Genomic DNA, 25,841 nt, shown 5'->3' on the forward strand with positions numbered 1-25,841 from the left:
AATTAGAATACACATTCTTTTCTCGCATATTTCTTTTTGAAATGTATTTGGAGCTCGACCCGAAAGCCTCACTTGTATGCTTGTCTAGAATACCGTCGATCCACGTGCGATACGGCGAGTTACATAAATTATTACTATGGAATATATTTTACAAAATAGATTTTATTTTTAAGACTTATCTTCCATGTTTTTAAATGATTCACATTCTTCTTTATATTATTTTCTCTTCATCAATCAGTCAATCAAAACTGTATCACTATCACGCGGTTACGTTTCATTGCCGTCACACACACCAGTGACACCATGCAATATTAATGGTGACTCCTTTTTGCACGCAAACTCGATATAAAAACACATTGCTCTTATACTGAAATACACCTTATAATTCCTAATTCCCAGTGAATAGGGATTTCTCCACGGTAGCCATGTTGACCGAAAGGAGATAAGCAGTCAAAAAAGGTTTTTATTTTCGCGAGAATATACTGATAAGAATGGCTCCACGCGGTAAAAGCACATGATTCAAGAAGCCCTTGAAGAGCACCAAGCTGCGAAGTACTCTTTCGGATAAAGATGCTTTGCTAAGGGTTCTTTAAAAAGATTATATTTCTAGACGCCGTTCTAGGGAAAAAAATGCACTAATTAGGGGCATTTTTTTCACTCAAAGGACACTCGCTCAACTCACATGTTGATTTTTAAGAAGGGAGGAAACCGCCAGAGAAAACCCTTGTAGCAAAGGAGAGGAACAATACATCATTTTGTAAATTCACACTTTTTGAACCATGCAGTGACTAAAACCGGCTTTGGAACCACAGTGGCGTTAGTAGCGTACGCTACCGTGAAATGCTACCCAAGAAGTCTGGAACCAAAAATAAAATCAATTCAATTATCAAACTCTGAAACAACCTCTTGTCTGATGAGGAAATGGCATACTCATACATAAAGATACTGTTCCTATTCATAGTTCCTGTAATAATTATTTTTGTTGGTCTGTCACAAAGTGGCTATTCATCCAACGAACTCAGTCTACTTCGATTGTAATTTATTAGAAATTGATTTTCGTGGAGGGAGAAAAACGCGGAACGTGCCCGGAAAAAACCCTCGAATAACAGGAAGGGAATAGGAAGCAACAACTCGTGAACACACGACACCGTGTGTTGAAAACCGTATAAATAAACAAAGCATACTTTAAAACAAAGAAACTTTCTTGACGAGAGAGAGTTGTCAAATTAATATCATTTGTAAGAAACTAAGAGGAAAGAATGGAGTACAGATCTATCGCTAATGCGAAGAGGATAACTTTTGATACTGCATAATCGCAATACAATCAATGTGGCTCACAACTATCGACAGAAAGGAAAAAAATAAAGCCACATTCAATCCACGATTGAGTTCCTGACTCATATTTAGTTTCAAGGACCAATACTTGACTGAGTGAGGAGATTTAAGAAGTGACTCAAGAATATCTCAAGTCATATCGGGGATTAGTCCTGATTATTATAATGCTGCCCTCGAAGACTTCCCTTGCGAAACTAAATGACATTTCAATATATTTGATGCACTGAACGGAACACAGATGGATATCCACACCGTTTACAGTCAACAATTATACAGAGAAACTAAAAGCATAAACTCATTTCGAAACTATGTTTGTTCCAAGTGTGAATATAATACGTACGAGGCAAATACTAAAGTGCCTCACTCATTTCACGATGTAAAAGTGGAATTCTTCGTCAGTCTTAGCATGGTAGATTTTTAATGTTTTCGGTTCTAAAAGGTGAAATAAAAATATCATTTGACGACCTTCGACTAGAAATTAGGATAATAAAAAATAAGGTTAAAGGAAAAGCCAAATAGATAGAAAAAGATGAACAGAAAAAAAGCCAAGATAGAAATTTCATGCCGAAACATAGCAGCGGAACAGTGAATATTTTTGCCTTCTTATCTCGAGAAAAGTCAGCTAAAATAAGGTTTTCTGATATTTGATGGCTGAAACTGAAGAATTAAGATATACTTCGTATTTAGCAAACGAAACGAAACGAAAAATAAATCCAGAAAAATGTCCAGCCGAGCGTTCAACCAATGTTATAGCATAAGGAGTCTTCATAGTTATCATTATTTTCATTTTGATCACCGTATTATTTGCTATGATATTGTTTTTTGTTCAAACGGAGTCATAGTGATAACCACGATAAATTGTCTCAATCCAATTCAATGAGAATCCACAAAAACATAAAATCCCCATTAAAATGGACCATCGCGATCGACTTGTGTGGCGAGAATTCGAAAGTCATAATTATTCACTTGGGCCTCGACTTTTAGAACCAAACCAGTGAGGGATTAATGATTATCTTGCTTCGTACAGAAAAACCTTGCTCGTAAAGACAAAACAACGGCGTACAAAGGGCATTTTCGTTATAAAGGTGTTATCGGAGAAATAATCGTCTATGCAAATTTGCAGGCATCTCTGCGTGAGAAACTAGCATACGACAGAGAGACTATACATCCACTTCTGTAAAAAAGAAAATATTTATTCATCTTATATTTTTCCCTGTCCTGTTTTACTTCGATATCGCTTAATTTGGTTGAGTATTTGCCTAGCTTCCGTGAAAAAATAAAAACAGTTGAATAAAGTGAGAACTGTCAAAGAGAACAAGAGAAATGTCATTTTTTATAATTTTGATTCCATCGCGTCGTTTGCCGTCGAGCTCAACAAACTAGAATTAATTAAATCCTTCTAACCATATGTATCTTGTGTTGTCGAGTATGAACCGTGGATCTGATACAGGGAATACCACTAGCGCTAACTGTTAAATATCTCACACATACACATACATTTTAATCCCAATATTCATAAAGTAAAAAGCATTCAAAACGTATTTACCGTTATAGACCCGTCGTGGGACGTAAAAGTAGTCGGGAGTCTCATAATCTAGCGTTACTTTCTTCTTTTTCTTTCTCCTCATCTCTACTATCTGCTCCTCGCGAAGTTTCCTCGCTTCTGCTTCGAACACGAGCTTAGTTTTGACCTCCATGAGTCGTTTCAAACTACCATCACCGCCTTCTTCTCTTTCTAAGTTTTTGTCCGTCTGATTGTTTACTATACCGTTTGGTTTGGCAGGTGTGCTGGTGTCGAGGCTCTCAAAGATCTTCTCCAGGGTTTCCGTCTCGTCATCATTGGCCAGTTCGTCCTGTTCCAATTGACCCTCGCTGCCGCTGCCACCATCCGATCCTTTGATTTCAATTTCTACTTGTTGAAAATCTTTCACCTCTTGGCCTCGTCTCATCTTTTCTTCTGGTTCATTTTCGTCAAGTGACAGCTTTTCCTGATCTTCTATCTTTTCTTTTGTCTCATTCACTTCTTCTTCATGTTCCAACTCATGTTTCAATTCTTTCTCTTCCACCGACCGTTTCTCTTTTGCCTCGAAAGTAATAACGGTTTCTCCATTTTCTACCATAATTTCTGTAGGAGAAGAAGAAGAAAAAAAATAGATTTTCAGAATTGATGACATAAGAGAGACGAATTTCTGGATTAAAGTAATTTTTTAAAACAAAATAGAAAGTTAAAATTCGAGATCTCGCCCAACTACATGGAAACCGTACCAGGCAACACACTTCTACCTCCCCTCCCATGCTCTTATTTCTCCTTCTCAAACCTTCCTTCCCCTTCCCCCATCCCTCCTAATCGGACACGAGATATGAAAATTTTACGTCTAAGAATAGAAATGAAATATTTTGATAAACGGCCTCCTGCTAATAATATTATTAAATTTTGGTAGTAATTAGACATATTTTGTTTGGTTCGGAAAGATGAGATCACTAGTAATAGACGTAATACGACCCTCGGGACGGCTTTTGCCAAAATGACTGTCTAACACAAAAGCATTAGAATCTTATCAGGGCCTTAAAATAAAATAAACAAATCCTAGGTTACGATAGATGGATAAGTATTGAGTTTCATTTTGAATGAATTCAAATGTTAGCTGCTCCTTCTTCACTGTCCTAATCTCTCGGGTTTACTCTGTCACTCACTTGTTGCTGTCTTCAAAATCTTATAATCTCAAGTCATATGGTCTACGTTCTTTCTCAGTTGCTGCTCCGCTCCTCTGGAACTCTCTACCTTCTTCAATTAGAGATATTTCCAGTTTATCTTTATTCAAATCTAAACTCAAGACTCATTTATTTAAGTTAGCTTTTTCTTTAAAATCATATTATCTATCTTATTTATTTATTCCTTTAACGTTATGTTACTACTAAGCGCTTAGAACAGACTTGTATAAGCGCTATATAAGCCATATATTATTATTATTATTATTATTATTATCATTATTATTATTATTATCATTATTATTATTATTATTATTATATTATTAATGAAAGGCGCAAGGAACTAAGCAGGTATGACCAAGATAAAAATACGCCTATTTCAAAAAACGTTGTCATTGCCAAAGGCGATAGGCGATTGGTCATTCACATGGAAATGGTTTCGTTGAATACGAACAACATTGAATCAGTCTCAACACTAAGGTCCATGTTCTTGACGAGAATAAGAAGCAGAAACACAAGTCATTCCAGCTATTGTCGGATCTTTGAATGACCTATCTCCTATCTCCTCCTAGGCTACTAACTGCAAAGAAACCTCAGTTTTGCAAATTTTCTCGATTGTGATTGGCTGATCAGCTGGATAGGAATTTCCATAATTTATATCTGGTGGTTTTGCGGTTGGATATTTGTTTAACATCGTGGTTGATCTAGGTGCCGACATTTTTATTAAAAATTAATCTTCGAATTGCGATCAGCAAAAACATGAATCCTTATCGCTAGGCAACAGTCAAAGGATATTATCAACGTTATTTGTAGAAGTGAAAATATCCTTAATTGACGAGGAAATTGGAATTTATTTAGCTCGTTATAGAGACGTTATGCGGATACACTAAGAATACATCACCCTTGATTCCCAAGTTTTCAACTCAGTAATAACTGTTTTACATACATACCTACCCTGAGTTTAAAGAAAGCGTACTAGGCTACTTATTTCATTGATTCATCTCGCAGACACACGTGAGCCTCCTAAGAGATCTTCAAACCCGACTTACAATTAAGGCACTGAATACAATTACTTGTGATATCAGTTATTAGTGAAACTTGAGACATACACACATCTTACTAAGTAATTTTTCTAAAAGTCATCTTAAGACTTTGCGAAGGTAACCAATTACTGCAATTTTCATAAACATACGAACCCTGTGTATGCGAATTCCACGCCTGAAATTTTTTTTTTTTTTTTTTTTTGCAGTGAGGACACTCTTACCATGAACACTTTGTGCTTTTTTTACTCCTTTTTTTAACATGCATCCCTAGAGTGAATCATTTAGAAATAAGTTGTCTTTTGATCACATAGCATATTTGAGTTCAATCCTACTTTTTTAGAGGGTTTGAAGCAGTAAAAAGCTCAGAAAATAAAAATCTGAAGAAAGTCAAGTGTTCATGGTTCGAGTGTCTTTACTGTAAAGTATGGCCGATTTCTACTAAAGGGGCATTTTTTTACGAAGGGAGGGAGGGAGGGCCAGAGGAATAGCCGTAAACAAATGCGTGCCCAACTTGTTAACCGTCCAGTTTAGCTTTGGTATTTTGAAATGGCTCTCCAATACTTCACTAATAAAATAATAAACTAATAAACTAATAATAATAATAATAATAAGTATTATTATTATAATAGTAATAATAATAATAAACTGCTAATTACCAGGGATTCCCTTTCATCATGTAAATATTTGATGTCCCTCCCCTTGATTGCTTCTGCCCTCCACAACTTCAGTCCCCTACCCTATCCCTTTTCCCTAATGTAACTGTTACGATACTATTGTAATTGTAGTTGTAACTGTTTAAATAAGTGGTTTTCTTAAACGGGAAACAGTGCTATTAAAATTCCTCGCCAACCAAAAATGGATAGGCATCGTATATGAAATATTATAATGCTTATCCTTCAAAAATTGAAATAAGGATTTCCGGCCCTTGTCTTGTTGAACAATTAACCTTAATTTTCGCTCCTAGAATTTGTAATTGAAAATATACATCCATTTTCACTGATAGCAACTGGTTAGTTAGTTTAAAAAAATGAAATTTGAGGCTACTAGAATAATTACAAGTGTTGGGCAGGTAAATTAGACAAAAATAGTTTTCCTTAAATGGAAAATTGGTTCTTTCCCATTTTATTTCCAATTTTATTTGAAGTAAATGGGAAATGGAAAATAGGAAGATGAGAAATGTGAGATAACATGAACAGTTATATTCATTCTCTAGATCTCGTGCAGCTTTTCAAATTTCATTATAATTCTTGAATCATTCATCTTTAATATTTCCCGGTAGTGAGAATCACGACTCCAACACTGATCGATATAATATGTTACCACGGTGTTTTGGGGACTCAGAAAACACGCTCAAAAATATCAAATTCAAATCATACATCAAAGTCACTAGATTTATTACTCAAGTGTATAAATTATAATGTTTACACTTGAATATAGATAAAACTATTTTTACACAAGTAAATATAATAATAAATCCTCATTGTCAATTGCCCTACTTTACTATGACGTCACTGCTTGTTTATGTGGGGGATAGAATCGCCAAATCCAATAGAAAATTCAACAAAATTTGTTCCTAGTGAAACAGTTTAATCTGAAATGGCCTGGTTTTCAGATATAATATGTGTTAATATGAAATCAAAAAATATTCTGAGCGTTTGCTGGCTATTCTGCTTCTCTTCGTGGATTGATACGGGTTTTAGAACAATTTTCGGTGAATTTGCGTTGATTTGACCCCCTCCGACGACCATGATCCTTTGCGTTTAAGCAATAGATTGTTTTGATGTGACGTCATAGTGAAATAGGGCAATTTTTCTTAATTTAAAAGTCGTATGCTCAGTTATATTCACCTAAAGGACCCGGTTGTACGAAGCCTGGATATCACTATCTGATGGATAAATCCTTATCCAGTGGATAAGTTGATTCTGTTATCCTATAAATTTATCCACTGGATATGATTTATCGGTCGAATAGCGCTATCCACCCTTCGTACAACCGGGCACAAGTGAATATGACGCGCGCGTGCACACGATCGTTTGTCGATTTGTGCCGCTTGCAGAGATAAATAGAAAGACAGAAAAAACTCTCCCTTCTTGATTTATTAAATTCACTTGTGTTATTAATACTGCTACTAATATATTTTTACACTTGAACAATAAATCTAGTGACTTCGCTGTATGATTTCAATTTTATGCTTTTTTAAGCGTGTTCTCGTATGTAAGCACTTGTCATCATTGCATGTAAACAGCATTACTATGCCGATACATTTTATAATATTATTATTTTTTATCATATAATTATCCATAAAATACCTATATTTCTCCGTTTCGAAAAACTAATATTTTCACATGTGAAAATATCGTTACCACGTGTATTTAATAAAAAGCTTGTAAAACGGCGCGCGTGTCTATTTACTGTGACATAAACACGATGGAAGCTGTAGAGCAAGAGAGAAGTCGTAGAGAAACACGAGGCATAGCCGAGTGTTCCTTTGACTTCTCGAGTGCTCTACAGCTCCCAGAGTGTTTACATCACAGTATATAGACACAAGCGGACGTTTTATATCGCTCGTGAGAGATCTTTTCAACACTCGAAGATAAATTTCGTATCTTCAAGCGCCCATGTAATATCCTCTATATATTTATAATTTATTATTTTCACCTGGTGGTGCAGGTCTGCCATAGATCTCGACTCTCAGGGAAGGCCACTGGAACCAGGCAGTGGGCCAGAATCGAACATACCGAGCTTTTATTTTTGGATCAAGTTTTCTCTTCACGGCGGTGACGCTGTCTGTGTTGCCTTCCAGAACCTAAAAAGATTAAAGAATAATGATAATAACAATATTACTAGTGAATGAATTCTTACCGACAAAAAAAACTTGAAAATTATAAAATGGCTTCCTGTTTTGACGTCATGACGATTGAATGTATAATTGATTTACCAGTAAGGGGGCTTTCATTTATTAGCGCATAATGGGGAGGGGATCGGCAATATCATAGGGGGAAGGGGTTACGTTATTTTGAGAAAGCAGTAAGGACAGCTTACCACATATTTAGGGTGTTGAGAACTATTGCAGGGTGATGAAAGGGGGGATTATGTAATTGTTACCTCTACCATGTAGGGGGTGGGGGGGGGTGGGTTATGGTGGGGTTACACCCCCTTAAAGTCATGCAAAAAATACGGTCCCCCCTAAGCAGTAAGCAATGCTCGTAGCTTCTTCCAAAAATTGTGCATCCCCCCATTTTTCTTATAAAAATTTTCCCATCCCCCCCTTTTTCCTACCAAAATTTCCCGATCCCCCTAAATTTCACCTACCCCCTCCCCCCCCCCACCCCCCCCCCCCCCTGCCATACATTATAAACGCAGCCTAAATGAAAGCCTTCTAAGGTTATTTTAAGGATTCTCTAACCCCTCATCCTCCTCAAAGCTTAATCTCCGACTACTAAAATATAAACGTCTCAATAGAAAAGCTTCCTTAAATACCTCTTTATAATTCTCCTTATAAAACTGCCACTCCACGCCATCCGTAGAGTACTGTATCTTATACATCTTGACGTAGTCATGGTTACCAGAGGGATTCCCTTGCGTTGCTACAGCCGTGACGTAATGAATGGTATTGAGGTCAACCTCTAGGAAGCAATCCGCTGGACTCCCCGCGCACCAAGATTTTGTTCCGTTGAGGCGCGCAAAGAATGCTGGTGCAGCGTCAGTTGAAGATGAGGCGGTAATGCGACTGGCGGGGATTGCACAGCTTTCTATCCCAAGTGCGCCATCTTGGTCATCCATAAAAAATAAATAATAAGATAGTAAAGTAAACTTCATAATAACACAGCTTTCTATTACCAGTGCGCCATCTTGATCACCCATGAAAAAGTAAGAATAGAGGCTTTGCATCGTCACGTGATGGCAGCCATGCCAGGAAGCAGGAACAATCGTATCTGATCTAATCTGATTTACATGAAAGAGAATTCAGTTCTCCAGGGAAAAAGACTTCAGTTTTCCTCGCTCCTGTCATGGTTGCCATCGTGTGATGGTGCAAAGCCTCTATAAAATAGTAAGCTTCATGATTGATATGGACTCTGATTCAGCTAGTATTGAGCGCTTAAGCTGTGACGTATTTCCGCTCAACTATAACCAAAAAATGTGATCCAGAATCGATCTTTCTCTTAAACTTATTAATAAAGATAATAGACATCCTTAGCTTGGGCATAATGCTTTTACATTTCAGACCAGGAGACATTACTTGAGGATAAGATTAAATGTTTAAGTTGCATCCATTTCCATGTGTAACCGGGGGAGGAGGGGGTTGGGGGGGAGGGGGAGGGAATGAAACATAGTCCCGCCGCTGACATGCAAGACCACATTACACTCAAACTAAGAGGCCAGTTGCAGGGAAAATGTTTACAAAACGCTTTTTATTTTTAACCCGGATGTAGTTTTCTCAGTGATTGGTGACACACTTAAAAGCTCCATTAGTCTTGATACGAATTCCGAAACGTAGAGCACTTAATGTCTTAAAAGAGACAATCATTATATTTTAATTGATCGTAAACGGAAGGCAAACGAAAGGCATTTATCTATCCGAATCACTAGCTCGTGTTACCAACTAAGGCGCACTATAAGTGGCTGTGTTTGTGATCAGCCTCTGTGCCGACTTCACAATAAACAAATAATCCCATCCACTGAAACTGAACATTTATTTCATTTGTTTTCTTTTTTCTCTGTAAATTTCCTTTGATACAAATTAGGCAGGAGTGTAAGTGTGACATTTCTTTCTACATATAGGCCCAAAATACACTGCGATGCAAACTCGACCCAGTTTTTTTTTTTTAACCTCGGAATGGCTAATTCTAGCGTCGCTAAGGCAATCTCGTAGCCAGAGCCTGCGTTTCTTTTGGCCTGCGGTGAAGAAAGAGGGCTCTGGCATAATCCAATTTTTGAGAACAGGATTTCTTGGACTTCCGGTATAAGAGCGCGTGCGTTCAAAGACTTGCCAAAAAAAAAAAAATATGTTCCCGAATTCTAACTTTTATTTCGATCGGAGGTAAGCACAGAACTCTTTTTGAAAGCATGATTTTGACTGATTTTTTTCACTTCCGGAAAATTGCGCATGCGCCAAAAATGGATTACGTCAGAGCCCTCGTTCTTCGCCGCAGGCCAAAAGTAACGCAGGCTCTGGGTAAGAGATCAGTCGCTAGTAAGAAATAGGATTTACCGCACATTTATCGCACTAAAAACAACCTTATCATTTCCAAAATTTATATATTTGAGCTTGCGCACTGAGTATGACAGGACCTGGAAACGTGACAGTCATCGTCTGTCCCCCTATCAGTAATAACACTGTAGTCTTCACAGAATTTGTATTTCATTATTCTCACTAAACGTGTAAAGGCTCGATTACACGAGAGAAGCAGAGAAAATTGCTCTGTGTAATCGCGCCTTAAATTGATTGCTATCTCACCTTCTGAGTCGCTGTCCACATTCTCTTTAGGCTGTTACAAAAGCAAATTAACTAAAGTCAAAAAACGTGTAAAAAAGGATCTTGCGTGACATTGAAGAGTTTATCGTAAAATGAACCATAATTTTGACATAGAGGTTTTATCAGCGAGGGAAGCATAGGATTTTTGCTGTATTGCTTCATTTCGCTATTCTATGAGTGAGAGGACTGGTGTTGATAAACATAACGAGGCTAGAAGTTGTCCTAATTCCCAAACATGCTTTACATTGATATTGAACGTGCAGGTGTATTCTCTATCGTACCCTGCTAGCATGGTCTCCTTTTAACGATCGAGAGAAAAGGCTACGCCTCGGGTTTCCTATACTACTTCTCTACAGTATACTACTTCTCTATAGTATTTAACACGACTGCTGCTGAAATTCAAATAAAACCGTTTGCTGACAACATGAGGCTAAACTTGAAAAAGTTCGCTGGTCCGTCCGTCCGTCCGTCCAAGGCTACGCACTCGGTTTTACAGTAACTACGTATAACAACATTTTACCCGTGACCTTCCCCGCAATATTTACGAGCAATCAGTAAATAGCCTTCTAGTTATCCCTAATATCTTTGATGTATTTACGTCAGTAAATCATTAGGTACCAAGCGCATTTAAGTATAACAATATACGATGCATTTCCCACTAATATTTTTTCTAATTTATCACTGCGGTTTTAACTCCAATCGTTCCGAGACCACTTTCGTTATCAACTTCCTGTAACTGTCTGCACATCGCATTAGCGCTGCGAATTCTATTTCTGGACAAATTGTGAAACATAAGATGGAGCCAGAGACGTGATCTTAAAAGGTCGTGGACTTGATGAATCTCACTATCAGGTTTAAAACGATTGTGCATATATTTATTAGTTCCATATAACTCTATCGCGTCTGACAAGTGTTTAATAGATTCAAGCATATATGTATGTGTTTGTGTCAATGTCATTTCCTAACAGCTGCCAAAAAACCTGCAAAAACACTTCCTGATATGAAAGGAAGTTATATCATATCAATACACAATTGTTGTTGTTGTTAATTATACATGATTCACATCTCACTGTCGTTGTTTATTATAACCGTATTATATTACCTATAAGAATATAATGCTGCAGGCATTACCATCGCTTTTTAAATTACTAAGTATAAGAGTCATGTGTTATGAGTTTTGACCGCGGACACCATCCTTCAGTTAATATTCCTTTTCTGTAAAGAGGAAGGAAACGCTGGAGCCTGTTCTCTCTGAACAAATACATCCTTTAAGACCTACAGTGTATTCTAACGGCCTTCAAGCAATTAGAAACGAAGAAATGAAGAATCATCCATTGTTTTCTTTGTCTCCTGCTAGCTGGAGATGTGACTATCTACATCATTTAGCTCTCTTACCTATTCATCATAAAGCTTCCACAGCTTGAATCTTTCTTGAAATATTTCAATCCAAGCTCATTTATCTATCCTTTACTTTGCCTTCTTTTAAAGCACCGGCTACAGATTTGAAAAAGGTTTTTCTTTGAAGAAAATGCTCATAAAGATCGAATCTATCTTGCTATGGTTAGAAATGTTTATGCAGCTAGCTTTGAGGTCGGTCGTTTCAATGAAAATATACCCGTGAAAATTGAACATACCTTTGTATGACTGACTTCATAGCTACCTTGAGAATTCCCCATCACATAGATGTGTTATTTTTCCCCTCGTAAGGAACCAAAAGCAAGAATGTTGAGGAAAATACAGAGGTGCAAAAATACAAGTTACTGAGTGTATTGGCAAACAGACGATTAAATATGATACTTTGATGATTATTTGGCCAAGCTTCAAACGAGACGAGCAACGTCACGACATGCGTGCTATCTGTGGTATCTTGAGTGGTTTAGCTCTGTCAATACACCAGACAATAGGTCAGTCGTGTAATGAGAACTGTCACGCTTACAAAATGAGAATATCTTACACAAATATAAATATTTCTCATGTGATTACTTAGGAGAGACGTGTGATGCGCGGTATTTTCGTATTCATGGGCTACCTGTGCGTAACTCATAGAGACTGCTTGACTTGAGCGGCGTTGTTTTGTGTACGCTTGCTCATCTTATCTTTATATCTCTGTTTCTATGATTTATTTTGATTTATTTTCTTTATTATTCTATTTAGCCTGCTTGTTTTCGTTATTTTTTGTTTTTGTCTTTTTGGGTTTTTTTTGGGTTTTTTTCTTTTTGTTTTTTTTGTTTTTGTTTTGTTTTTGTTTTTTTTTTTTGTCATTGTTGTTTTTTGTTGTTGTTGTTGTTGTTGTTGTTGTTTTTAATCTTTGTGTTCTTGGTTTTCTTGTTTTTTCTTGTCGTTTTTTTATTTTATTTTATTTTTTATTGGGGTTTTTTGTTTGTTTTTGTTGTTGTTGTTGTTGTTTTCTTTCTTTCTCTTTTTCTTTTTCTTTGTCTCAATCTCAATCTCAAGCTTTGAATTAAACATAAAATCCGGTGAACCCAGAGAAAAACCCTCGAATCACGGGAGAGAACTTAAATTTTTATTTACTTGTGATGTTACCATAACGACGCCTTAGTTTGCATTGGCGATCATTAAACAGGCTCTAAATTTTGGCAAAACATAGATCGGTAGGTATAAATATATGCAATGCAAATATTCTAAATTTAGGAGGTAAAAAAAGAGATTTCAAATTAACTATATCCCGAACTGAAATTCTGAAAATTGAGGTAATTAATTTGAATGATTGTTGGCACATTTTTAAACGGAATGACTCAACTGATCAAACCAAGACTATAATACTCGATTGATTTTACAATTAAAGATTTAATGAAAGCCTTCGGTCTTGTCATCATTTAACCCAAAACAAGTTTAATGACTAGCATGTCAGTTTGTTGCAGCACCTAGTTATTATCCCGGATTATTTTGAGTGTTTTCGGCTATTCTTATGAAGATTAACCTGTCCTTGTAATTCCCAAAGCACGTAATCTTTTAAACTAATGCAAATCTGAATTCAAAAACTGTGGTTGAACTGCACAACAATCATCCCGAACAGGTGACATAATCTAATTTAAAACAAACTCCACAGGACCAATCCGCATCCTTCCACTCAACGCATTTCTTGTAAGAGGCTTCATTAAAGAGAAGCTCTTTATCAAGACCGTTCTAAAACACACCCACATAAACGGAAAAGTTTGCTTCGCCATGCAACATACTAACTCCTTCCAATGGAACACGACTTCATTAAAGAACAACACGATGCAGCCTCAAAGCGGTCCTACCCTTTTGGAATGGAATATTCGAGTCAGTATTGATGTTTTGATATCGATAACCTCGTTCGTTGGGAACTCACTCGTTCTCTTCGTGATTTACACCCGGAAAAAATATCAGAGGACTCCGTTTGAAATATTGGTAGCGAATCTCAGCATTACTGATCTTTTGTCGATCTCTATTTATTTGACATTTAGTTACTTCTTGAAGACCACTTCGAATTTCACCTGCAAGTTTGGCACATCTTTCTACACATGTCTTCTAATGCTAAGTATGTATCTGATGACGGCCATCGCCATGTTTCGATGTAGGTCTATTCTCTATCCATTCAAGCGAAGACCATCAATTAAGTTTACTTACTGTGTGACTGCAGGACTGTGGATCTTCGCCAATGCCTTTATATCACCCGTCTATGTAGTTACCATATGGGACAGGAATACAGGATCCTGCATTGAAATCTGGCCATCTCAGATCTATAATAGAGTATATACTATAAGTCTGTTCGTGGTGCAGTATGTCATTCCATTAACTATAATAACAGCTTCGTACATCAAGATTGTTTCATACCTCAAACAACACAAACCTCCTCAGATTGACTGCAACAAAAACCACTCCCTGATGTTGAAGCGACGAAGAGATATCGAAGTGATCAAGACTTCGGCAACTATTGTCACACTGTACACAGTTCTGACTCTACCCGGTCAAATAGCGTGGATAAGTGGAGTAGTTTTTCAAAATTACGAGATCTCCATGTTAATTCTTAAGTTTTCAACTCATTTACAGTTGCTTCATAACTGTTGCAATCCGTTCGTTTATGGCACAATTTCGCGCGAATTTCGTTCGCAACTCACTAAAGCTGCATGTGATATTATAAACTGGATTTTTAGGAGAAATTCAGTTCGGACTGTGGCAGTGCACAGAGAACAAGGATACATGAATAAGTCTTTAGAAGAGTTGGAGATAAACGATGTGATTTTAACAAGCGTGCAAAGCAAGCGTTCAAAGCAAGACGATAACCCAACTCATAAAGCAAATTAGCTGGAAAAAAAGTTGTCTTTTATATGTTACATTGTGTAAGTCAGTTAGAGCTGATTGAAATTGGAAGCTATAATGGAAAAGAATAATTAATTCAAAGTAAACATATGTATATGAATATCTAATTATTGTTCCGCATTCAGCGATGTAATTGGAAGATTCCAGTCCATCATTATCCTAATTCACAACCTTATAAAGTTACTAACAAATACAAGATAATTCATTAAAAAAAGAAAAAACATTATTTACAAATGTTTTTTCATAGCTTCGTACACCGAAATTAATTTTCCATTTCAGACAACGTGACGTCCCCTGAGAATTGTTACAAAATAATGTACATTTTCAAATATTTACACAAGAAAGTCTGAATAAATGAAACAAACAACGAAGGTAAAGAGGTCTATTCAAATAATGCTACGTTTTTCATGTTTTTTAGTTTTTTACTCCAGGGATGGTGAATTCCATGAATGCAAAACATATCCAGAACAACATTTAGTAGGGCATTTATTTTGTTTAAGATTTTTCAAGATTTTTCAAGATTTCATTATATAAGTAACAAGCTAATTTGTAATATTTTTAGTAACAGTTAATAAGAAAGGGTGTCTTTTTGAAGTCCCATCAATATGGACGCCGAAGTTAATTTGCGTTAAGTTATCAATCAATTAAAACACAGCTGTTTAATCTCTGTTGTTGTTGGTTTTTTTTTTTTTTTTTTTTTTTTTCCTCCAACATATTTATTTTACATGTTGATTTGATTATTACAGGTGTTTCAAGCAATTACCATCCCAGAAAGTTGAAGGTTGGCTTTTTATGCTCAGGGTTGTAATGACTTTTCGCAAAGCATTCTGCTGCAAGCTTATCGCAGATACAGACGGCTCGTTCACATTCTGTATTTTTAGGATTGTGACCTTTGGAAGAAAGAAGGAAAAAGATACGTTATATAAGACAAACTGTGCCGATTTAGTAAAAAGATTAACCAGTCTCTCAGGCAATAGACCTCGAACTCTTCGGTAAAATATCGCTAGGTTCCTTGACTACAGATTCATTGACGCAGGGTTAACGTTAGTCTCGATTTTGCTTCGAATATTCATACGTTCAATATGAGACTTTATGCATAATGCTAAGGGATTCCTAGTCTCCTACACAGCCTCTGTTAGGGTAGTCTTACGTTCTTTCGCCTCACTGAGAGGATAGACAGTATAAAGAGATTATCCTTACAGCGGCTGGTTAGGAGACTAAGGCCCAGGGCAAACGTCGAACTAACTATGAGCTTAATTTAGTCGAACCTATTAAATTTGAAATAGGCTCATGCCTAGTACGACGTTTGCTGCAATTGAGAACGACCCTATTGAATAGGTTCGAGTCCAGCATAAGTTCGACAAGCAAAGTCGGACATTACGACTCTGGAGCGACTTTGCTGCAAACGCCGTTTTAAACACGTGCCGAACTGAATTCATAAATTATGCAAAATAGTAAATAAATCATGCAAGTCGCATGACTTACACCAAAGCCGTGAAAACAACCACTCCCCCACCTCCCAACCACTCATTCCCCCCCTGGTGAGCATGCGCTATACAAAGATGAGTGATAAACGAGACCGAGGAGCTCTGGATACGAAAATAAAGTCAAAACTACTCAAACTGAACATATCCGCGTTTAGAAAATCCTTGCCACGAGACGAGACTCTTGAGTCTCGTAGTTTTTGTTTTGTTCAAACGAAATTTGTTTGCCTGGTTTGTGAGATGCCGACTTGCAATAAATGTGGTGTATCCGAGAGCAACGAAGATGAGCCGAGCTGGACGGCGGGCAAAAGCGTTGCGTATTGTGAATGCATTAATCCGGAAAAGACAAACAAATGTCCGTGCGTTCCCCCGTGCATTTTCATGTCCAATTAAAACTATAATAACAATGGGTGAGTGAATTAAGATCAGCATTGGTTTGACGTTTGCCGCCACGTAGGCCCTTAGTCGACCTTCCACCGAACCTATGTTAAATAGGTTCGGTGCGACGTTAGTCCGACGTTTGCCCTGGGCCTAAGTTAGTAATCCCTGACAACAAAATCAAAACAAAAATACCAGAAAAAAATGTTAGAAAAAAAACTAGATTTGATTTAGTACGGAGACTCGTACTGAAACCTTTGATTGTCTCGAGAGAAACAAATCTCGTCTCGCGTTATGTTTAAATTATACACTTTTTACAGTTGGTTTATGTGATTTCTTTGACACAAACTTTGGTATGACGTATATAGACCCCTTGCAGTACATCGGAAAGCAGCTCAATTTTGAGGACACAACAATATGTTTCCAATTCTCGGAAGATTGGAATTCTTTTGCTTTGTCCTCCAAATTGAGCTCCTTTTACGTCACATGCAAGAGACTATCACTATATATCGCTGGGTAAAATGAATCTGTAGCCAAGGAACATAGTGGTATCAATTTGATGAAATCGAAAAAGTTCCATTCCGTCAAGTTCAATACATACTGCACGTGATATTGCATTGAGGATGTTCTCCAGATAGTTTGTAATCGTATAAGTTTGATTTAGGTCTGCATTCTTTCCAATCCCCGTAACACTCATCGTGAACCTGACAGCATCTACGAACAGGAAAAATAAAGAAAACACAAATTAGATATATTGTACCCAAACTGGAGAACAGTTAGTACTTGCGTCAGCATTTCACCTCCTTTTCCAATACAGCTAAAAATGGTTGGTAAAAGCTTTGTTTCATGTTGTATATCAAGCCTGAACTGCATCATGGGCGATGTGAACTTGATCAGCCAAACATAACTTCGACAACATTTTTTCTAAACTTTGTTTGCACGTTTATGTCATGCATAATTTCTAACATGAAATATGCAACATGCAACATGCAACATGCAACATGCACCATGCAACATGCACCATGCAACATGCACCATGCACCATGCACCATGCACCATGCACCATGCACCATGCACCATGCACCATGCACCATGCACCATGCACCATGCACCATGCACCATGCACCATGCACCATGCACCATGCACCATGCACCATGCACCATGCACCATGCACCATGCACCATGCACCATGCACCATGCACCATGCACCATGCACCATGCACCATGCACCATGCACCATGCCACCATGCACCATGCACCATGCACCATGCACCATGCACCATGCACCATGCACCATGCACCATGCACCATGCACCATGCACCATGCACCACACCATGCACCATGCACCATGCACCATGCACCATGCACCATGCACCATGCACCATGCACCATGCACCATGCACCATGCACCATGCACCATGCACCATGCACCATGCACCATGCACCATGCACCATGCACCATGCACCATGCACCATGCACCATGCACCATGCACCATGCACCATGCACCATGCACCATGCACCATGCACCATGCAACCATGCACCATGCACCATGCACCATGCACCATGCACCATGCACCATGCACCATGCACCATGCACCATGCACCATGCACCATGCACCATGCACCATGCACCATGCAACATGCAACATGCAACATGCAACATGCAACATGCAACATGCAACATGCAAGATTCATCATGACATATTTCGTACATTCAAATCTAAACAAACCTCTGTATAGCTGTCTCGTTCGTAAAGTTTGATATTTCAAAAGAACCCAAAACGGTGATAAGTGAAGTGTACCCTATGGGCTACCTGTGTTTTACCTGTCAAGATCATCCACAGGGATCCCACTACCACCCCATCCACAGTATTTGCCATAGTTGACAAAATCAAATGTACTTCGCCCGGTTGCACATTCTATCATATTTTTGAACTGCCAAAGCTGCCTTTTTTGGGCTGGGACATCAACTGTGGAAAGTTAAACAATAAGAACAAATATGAAAATGTTACGACAAAAGAGTGGAGCTTTCAAGTTGTGGCGTATTTCTGGGTCCATTTGCTCACAACAACCCCTAAAACAAAGCAAATGATGTTTTCGTTATTTTAACTTCCACCATAAACAATTAGAACTTTGGAAAACAATTCCTGATGTAAAGAAAAAACAAGAAAAATCTTTATAGAACTCACTTTTTATTTGGGGGAGGGGGGGGGGGAGCAAATATTGGTTCACATGAAATATAAATGCATAGGTTCGATTTTATTACTGTTATTAAGTTATTGCCTGTGATTTTTTGCAGTGCCCCCCCCCCCCCCCCCAAAGATTTTCAGCTTCCGCTGCCCCTATATGTTGCAACAGAAAGTTTTAAAATTAAAAAAAATTAAAATTAAAAAAAATTAATTAAAATTTCATCTAAGGAGGATGATGATAAGAAACACCAGTCATTCCAGCTATTCTCGGATAATCTTGGAATGACCTATCTCTTATCGTTCTCCTCGCAACCTCGGAAAGGCCAAGAACTATAGTTAACTATATATAGTAACAAGAATATTACCGACACGTCACTGTTGTTACATGTAAGGTTTAGATACCTTTTCGATGATTCTTTCCATAATGGTGATCCTGGAAGAAGAGAAATTGTATTCAAAGACAAGAAGACCTGTTGAGGTTTTTCATTGTGACGTCACGCTATCGAGATTGAAAAAAAATCTTTTTCTTTTTTGTTTTATCGAAAAAAGAGTTTGCTTTCAAATATTTCACATACATATTAGTAAAATGGTAAAGTTTCGTGAACATTGTCCATTATCCAGAAAATGCATGTATGAGTTTTTGAACCTTACAATTTTTATTTTACAAAGAAAATTTGCGGCCAGCCAAGATACATTTCTGTGTCAAAAAAATCTTATCTTCGAAAGTTTGCATGCGATCTTCACGAAACTTAATAGTTTTAATAACACTTGTATGAATACGTTGAATATTAACTCCATTCTTAGATTTGTTTTAGCTAAAAACATTTTTTCTCTCAGGTAAAATCCTTCAAAATGTAACATATCTCTCTGGCAATGATTTTGACAATGATTTGACTTTGAAATGATTTTCAAGGAAATTTCATATTTAGAACGAAAATAAATAAATTGAAATCAAAACTCGAGATTTATATATTAACTATATTAATACGGTTGATATATTCCCGAGATTCAAATTTTACTCGATATATTTTTTGAATTTGAAGGTGAAATATATTGTGGTGTAATATGAGGGTGTTTGACTCGTCGCTCTAAAAAAATCTAACTTTAACATATATGATATGAAGGAGTGTTTATAACCTAAAAGTAAATGATTAAAGGGTAAATTCTACACTGTGAAAAGATGAAAAAACTTACTGGCGTTTCGGACGCTATACCTTCGTCGGAGAAAAGAGGAAATGATAAATTTCTTTGGCGTTGGATTATATATATATACTTATTATTATTATTATTATTATTATTATTATTATTATTATTATTATTTTAATTCTAAATTTGCTTTGTCTAGATTAGAATTGACAAGCTTTAAAAAATAGAAATAAATAAAAGACAAAAGCGGAAATAAAATACTGAAAAACGTAGAAAACAAATAAATAAAAACAATGAAATTGAAACTAAGTAGTAGAAAAGATATTTGGACTAAATGAAAAGACCTGTACCTTATTTTTCTTCAAGTGTTTAACAACTTTACTGCTGACAATGACAGACATCACAAGAATCATCGCCAGCAACATGCTACACTTAGTATAAAGTACTTTACCCATATCCCTTGTTATAATCAAATTATATCAGCAGCTAAACGACAAGGATACATAACAGGTCTTGATTCTTTCAAGATTTTTTCTGGTTTATTTTTCAGTAAGGGCGTTCCTGGTTTACGAGAGACCAACTCATTGCGAAGCCTGTGATTGGTGCGTTGTGAGAAAAGGAACTCAGCGTTGATTTGACCTGTTGTGGTGGTCTTATTGTGAGTCTTCATGGGGAGGTACTACCATCATGAAAAATATATTAGGATGAAGAAAGGAAAGGAAAGGATGGAAAGAAAAGGAAAGGAAAGGAAAGGAAAGGAAAGGAAATGGAAGGAAAGGAAATGGAAGGAAAGGAAAGGAAAGGAAAGGATAGAATTGAAAAGAAAAGAAAAGAAAAGAAAGAAAAGAAAAGAGAAAAAGAAAATAAACACACATATTGTTGAACATTTTTCACCTTATTTTATTACCACTATTTGATTCACATCGTCTTTAACACCCTGGGTTTCCTTTTTAAAAGAATCTCATTGATATACTACTGTAACGATGTTTTCGCTTAGTTTCCCCTTGATTGTTAGGATTTCGTTACTTATGCTTGTTATTGCTGTTGTAAGTGTTACGTGCAAAGCACTCAGCTGCAACTTTATCGCAGTGACAGACGGCCCTTTCACACTGGCCATTACTGGAACTACCGCCTAGTGGCAAAAAAAAAATAATAATAATATGTTACTGCATCTTCGATAAAAGTTATGAAGACGTCATTTAAGTCATGGAGACGTCATTTAACCTTGCATTGATTGCAACTGATTCACACAAACAGTACTTATAAAAAAGCCTAATTATCATGGCTTACATAATTGCCAGCCTTTAGTATTACTAATTATAACCTTGCATGTCCCCAGGCTACTCTCTTCGCTGTTCGGCGTGACGTCACGCATGTGCCTCTCGGACAAGCTAAGTAGCCTGGCCAAATCCTCGATTTTGTTAATACACCAGTTTCGCATTCGGTGCATACCGCTGTTTTTGAAGACCACAAACTCAATTGCACAGGCTTAGCCTCGTTTATAAGTCAGCTATTCACAGATACCAATAAAAGTCCGTGGGATTTCAAAACATTGGTATTTTAGAACTTGCACATTCTTTACATTACAGTTGACTTTTGCGAATTGTTTACTCTTAAGCGAGGCTAAGCCTGTACAAATGAGTCTGTAATCATAAAACACAACGGTATTTACCGAATGAGAAAAGGGACTATTGAGCGGTATATGTCAATGCTACCCGATTTCAGAGTAATTTCTTCAGTTACAGAAAGAAATACGAAATGTCTATTTGGGAAGATCACTCCGACCGTCTTCCCAGGCTATGAGTGTTAGTTCTGAAGTGTCCGCCATTTTGGATTTGGGAGTGCTGTCAGTGAGTAGCCTGGGAACGAGACCATACTAAATACACTCAAATACTCAAGTCGAATTCGTTAAAATATTGGAAGTATAATAATTTGTAACTTAAAAACGTATCACTCAAATAAAAACATATTTTACCATTCAACTATTTACTTCACGTAGAATCAGTACTGAAAGTATTGAATTAGGGCTTTTATACTTTGAAATAAGCATTTTGTATATTATTAATGTTTGTTCTACTCACCGCAAGTGATGCGGCACGAAGGGGAAGTTCCTGCAGTCGCGTAGTTGTAGTACTTCCACTTCGGTTTGCAGTGGTCGTTATTATCGTAACACCGATCGTGAGCTTGACAACATCTTTCAAAAACCAGGAAAGAAATGTGAGTTACGTCCTTATCATTAATTATTTTGGAAAAGCTAATCATATTGTTTTTACCTGTCAACTCCGTCTACCGGGACGCCACTTCCCCCGGATCCGCAATAGTTGCCATAGTTATTGTATTTCCAGGGGGATCTCCCGGTTGCACATCTGATCATTTTGCCAAACTGCAACAAGTTTCGTTTTTCAGCAGGAACATTACCTAGAAGAATTTGGAGAGAAATAGAGAACACTTAATGAAAGATTGATAATAAAGATTCAATGTAAAAATAGGAATAGACCTCTGTATCGGGAGCCGTGTAATGTTTTCCCATTTCAGACCGCGTGTGATTCTCGCTCTTTTTTGTCTTTTTTTGTTTGTTTGTTTGTTTTTTGTTTAACGGTTTTGCATGCACATGACTAATGGTTACAACTCAAACAAAGAATCGCATATCAATGGATCAATGCTTCGTCAATGCTATATATTTAACAATTATTCGCCGAAGGCGTAGTGAATATCGGGCAATATTTACCGAGACGCGAGCCTGAGCCTGAAGCGAATAATTGTTTTAGCATATACCAACCTGTGTACAGAGTAACTTATTTTATATACAATAATTCAATAAAAACAAACAAACAGAAACTTTTAGCAAACCTTTTAGGCCATACTTCGTTGCGTTTTTAGTATTGATAGGAATGGCATTTACTTGTAGAAAAACGATTGCCGGCAGATGCCATTTTGTTGCCGATTCAATATTCCGAGATTCAGAGGTGAATATCGTACAATATTCACCTCCAATTAACCAATGAGCGCGCGCGTTCTTAGAAAGTACACAAGCTGTTATATGCTAATATTTAATATCCAAGCTTTAGGCTCATCGAGCCGGATCAAGCTATCATCAAGGAGTGGTTACACAAATGAACGACGACTATTTACAAAAGAGATATTACCCGCGTAATGAAAAGCAGAGTGAGCTAACCAACTTAAAAACGCGAGCGAAGTTGTAAAATTAAACGACAACTATTTACAAAAGCGCGAATCAGAATCTCATGATCGAGAGAATGACACGTGGTCTGAAATGGGGAAACATCATGTCTAGGGTAAATAGGTCTATTGCTTTTCTCTCTTTGACCACAGACAACAATAAAAACATATACTTACCTGCGTCGAAATCCATTATTTTCTCGTCCTAGAAAGTGGCAAAAATACACGATGTTCAATATTTAGGCTCTACCTAAATGAAAGGCTATGACGATTACCACAACAACAACAACAACAGCTAAAGCGGTTAAACGGTTAATAATAAGATAATAAGGCATGAACCTATGAAAATACTCTTACTAGTTTGTCTTCTTTTTTTCTTTCTTTTTTTTTTTTTTTTTTTTTTTTTAATGGATATATTGCTTTTTAATTGACCGATACGCGGTCGTACAAACATCACGCGCTTGATTTCAGGCCAAATTGTACTCCACTCAGTTCAATTTTTATACCATCTCAATTCAGTTTTTGACTAGTTTTAAACTTACATACCTCCAGATTATTCAGTGACAGACCATTAACTAGAAAATCCATGCCAAGAAGGACAACAAGCATGATGGTATGATTCTTCATCATCTTCGTCGTCGTTAGTTGCTCAAGTCTTTTTCAATTATCAAGCGTTTTACTCAAGGATGATAGATGTGAACAAAACTAAAAATTATTGCCCATTTTATGCCTTTTAGTACAGCCTTAGTTAGCCTCGTAGGCGTTCGAAACTGGAGTTTTTTCGGGAATCTTTCTTATTTATAGATAATATATGCGATCGGTGTATGGGACAAAGATAGACCGCGTCTATTAAGATCGATTAAATTAAACCAAACATCAATAAAAATAATTCTATTCCAGAGGCGGATGCAGAACGATTTCAAGGGGGTGACTGTTACCTAGACATGCATCACATAACGTTCTTTCTAGGTCTTGCCTTATCTTTTATTCTTATTATAACAACAACATCAATGATTTATTTGGCACTGTATACTAAAATTACATAGCTAGGTGTTTTTTCAAAATGATCAGAAAATATAAAATATATTTTTTCAATTTCTGAAAAGTAGCAAAATACATTATATATACCAAGTGTCAAAGTTCAATTTTCCTTAATTTCTATTGGTCGAGAGTGTGTCACGTGAACGTGAAGAAACTCGACTGTTTCCTAGCGACCATTCTGGGAGGGGAATATCATGTTATGGACCGGGAATAACAAAACCGGACTTTTGATTGAAAATTGAAATTGAAAAAATATAAAAACCTGAAACCAGAAAGCAACACATTTGAGCGCGCGTTTGCAAAATTCATTCACACGTTTTCTTTCACGAAACTTCAGATTAAACATGGAGTCTGCTCGATTTTCTTGTTCTCTTCGACACTTGTTGTGATAATAAAGCACTTATTTACAGGGACCTCGGGAAAGCAGTATGTTTTGTGGTCCCCCGACCGCTGATGTTTTATCAGCGGTCTCGGGACCACAGAAAATACTGTTTGCCTCGGTCTCAGTAAATAAGTGTTAATTGATGTATCTTAGATAGTTTGTCGTAATTCAAGCTTTCTATCTATTTTGTCTGTGGCAACATTGCCCTTCTAGCTTCTTGGCATTCGTATATGTATTTTGCTACAATTTTTTGGACTTTTTTATTCGGGTTGATAAGAAAATGGACTTTATCGTTTTCATATAAGAGTTCAAATTGTTTGTTTGTTATTGTGTTAATTTTTTGTTGTAGTTCTTTTCGTTTGTTTGAGCCTGAGGAGGGACACTTTAAAAGAAAGTGTTTTTCATCTTCAACTTCTTGTTCGCATAAAGGACATATTTTTCCTCCTGATTTGATATTAGGTCGTAAATGTCTCCCCTTTCAATTTCTAAATATTCCAATAATATGTCAAGGGGGTTAATTAGTCACCCCCCTGTATGCGCCCTTGCATAAATTTCCAATCACATGGTGCATCTTTTTAAATCTCGTATACTTATTTCAAAAGAAAGTTGTCATCGCCACTATACTAAAGGCGATAGGCAATAAGAGATTGGCGAAAAGCAATAGGAGAAAGGTCATTTCAAGATCCAAGAATAGCTGGAATGACTTGTGTTTCTGCTTCTTATTCTCGTCAAGAACATGGAACTTAGTGTTGAGACTGATTCAATGTTCTTTGTATTCAACGAAACCATTTCCATGTCGGAATGACCTATCGTCTATCGCCTTTGGCGATGACAACGTTTTTTGAAATAGGTGATATATCTTAAATGTCCAATAACAAAAACATCCATTTGCAATAAGAGAGACTGATTCAATGTTCTTTGTATTCAACGAAACCATTTCCATGTCGGAATTACCTATCGCCTGGCGATGGCAACGTTTTTTTAAATAGGTGATATATCTTAAATGTCCAATAACAAAAAAACATCCATTTGCAATAACAAGGTAACAAAAATAAAAGTAACTGAAAAAGTGGTGTACAATCCTGAAGTATTCCTAGCTGACATCGATTGACTTCGAAAATATTATACATTCTAAAACTTTCTTTTGTTCGTTTATGATGAGTAAAAG

The 25,841-nt window shown here is 36.9% G+C and overlaps 3 protein-coding genes across 3 annotated transcripts in view; 1 reads left to right on the forward strand and 2 right to left on the reverse strand.

Annotated features, from left to right (window-relative positions):
* LOC116290833 (uncharacterized) overlaps positions 1–12,383 on the reverse strand; it is a 17,768-nt gene extending 5,385 nt beyond the window's left edge. Inside the window, exons 1-5 of the mRNA XM_031697942.2 lie at positions 12,198–12,383; positions 10,546–10,576; positions 8,568–8,857; positions 7,746–7,893; positions 2,882–3,460 (exon numbers count right to left, since the gene is read on the reverse strand). Coding sequence (XP_031553802.1) covers positions 2,882–3,460; positions 7,746–7,893; positions 8,568–8,857; positions 10,546–10,576; positions 12,198–12,239 — 1,090 coding nt within the window. The 5' untranslated portion in view covers positions 12,240–12,383. The remainder of the gene's footprint in view (positions 1–2,881; positions 3,461–7,745; positions 7,894–8,567; positions 8,858–10,545; positions 10,577–12,197) is intronic.
* A 1,705-nt stretch (positions 12,384–14,088) lies between these two features.
* On the forward strand, positions 14,089–14,853 carry LOC116290850 (RYamide receptor-like). Its single transcript, XM_031697960.2, has one exon. The coding sequence runs from the start codon at positions 14,089–14,091 to the stop codon at positions 14,851–14,853; it is 765 nt and encodes a 254-aa protein (XP_031553820.2).
* Positions 14,854–15,447: 594 nt separating this feature from the next.
* Positions 15,448–24,055, reverse strand: LOC116290832 (uncharacterized). The gene is made up of 10 exons (XM_089040254.1): positions 23,797–24,055; positions 23,428–23,455; positions 22,344–22,488; positions 22,152–22,264; positions 21,097–21,202; positions 20,421–20,529; positions 19,327–19,357; positions 18,561–18,705; positions 17,332–17,444; positions 15,448–15,758 (listed from the first exon to the last, which is right to left on the reverse strand). Exons 1-10 carry the CDS (start codon positions 23,878–23,880, stop codon positions 15,628–15,630), a joined length of 1,005 nt encoding a protein of 334 aa, XP_088896380.1. The 5' UTR covers positions 23,881–24,055; the 3' UTR covers positions 15,448–15,627.
* Positions 24,056–25,841: the final 1,786 nt, after the last annotated feature.

Source organism: Actinia tenebrosa, unplaced genomic scaffold, assembly GCF_029948245.1.
Source record: "Actinia tenebrosa isolate PJP-AT-01 unplaced genomic scaffold, QUT_ActTen_1.0 PGA_scaffold7__59_contigs__length_16204524, whole genome shotgun sequence".
NCBI lineage: Eukaryota > Metazoa > Cnidaria > Anthozoa > Actiniaria > Actiniidae > Actinia > Actinia tenebrosa.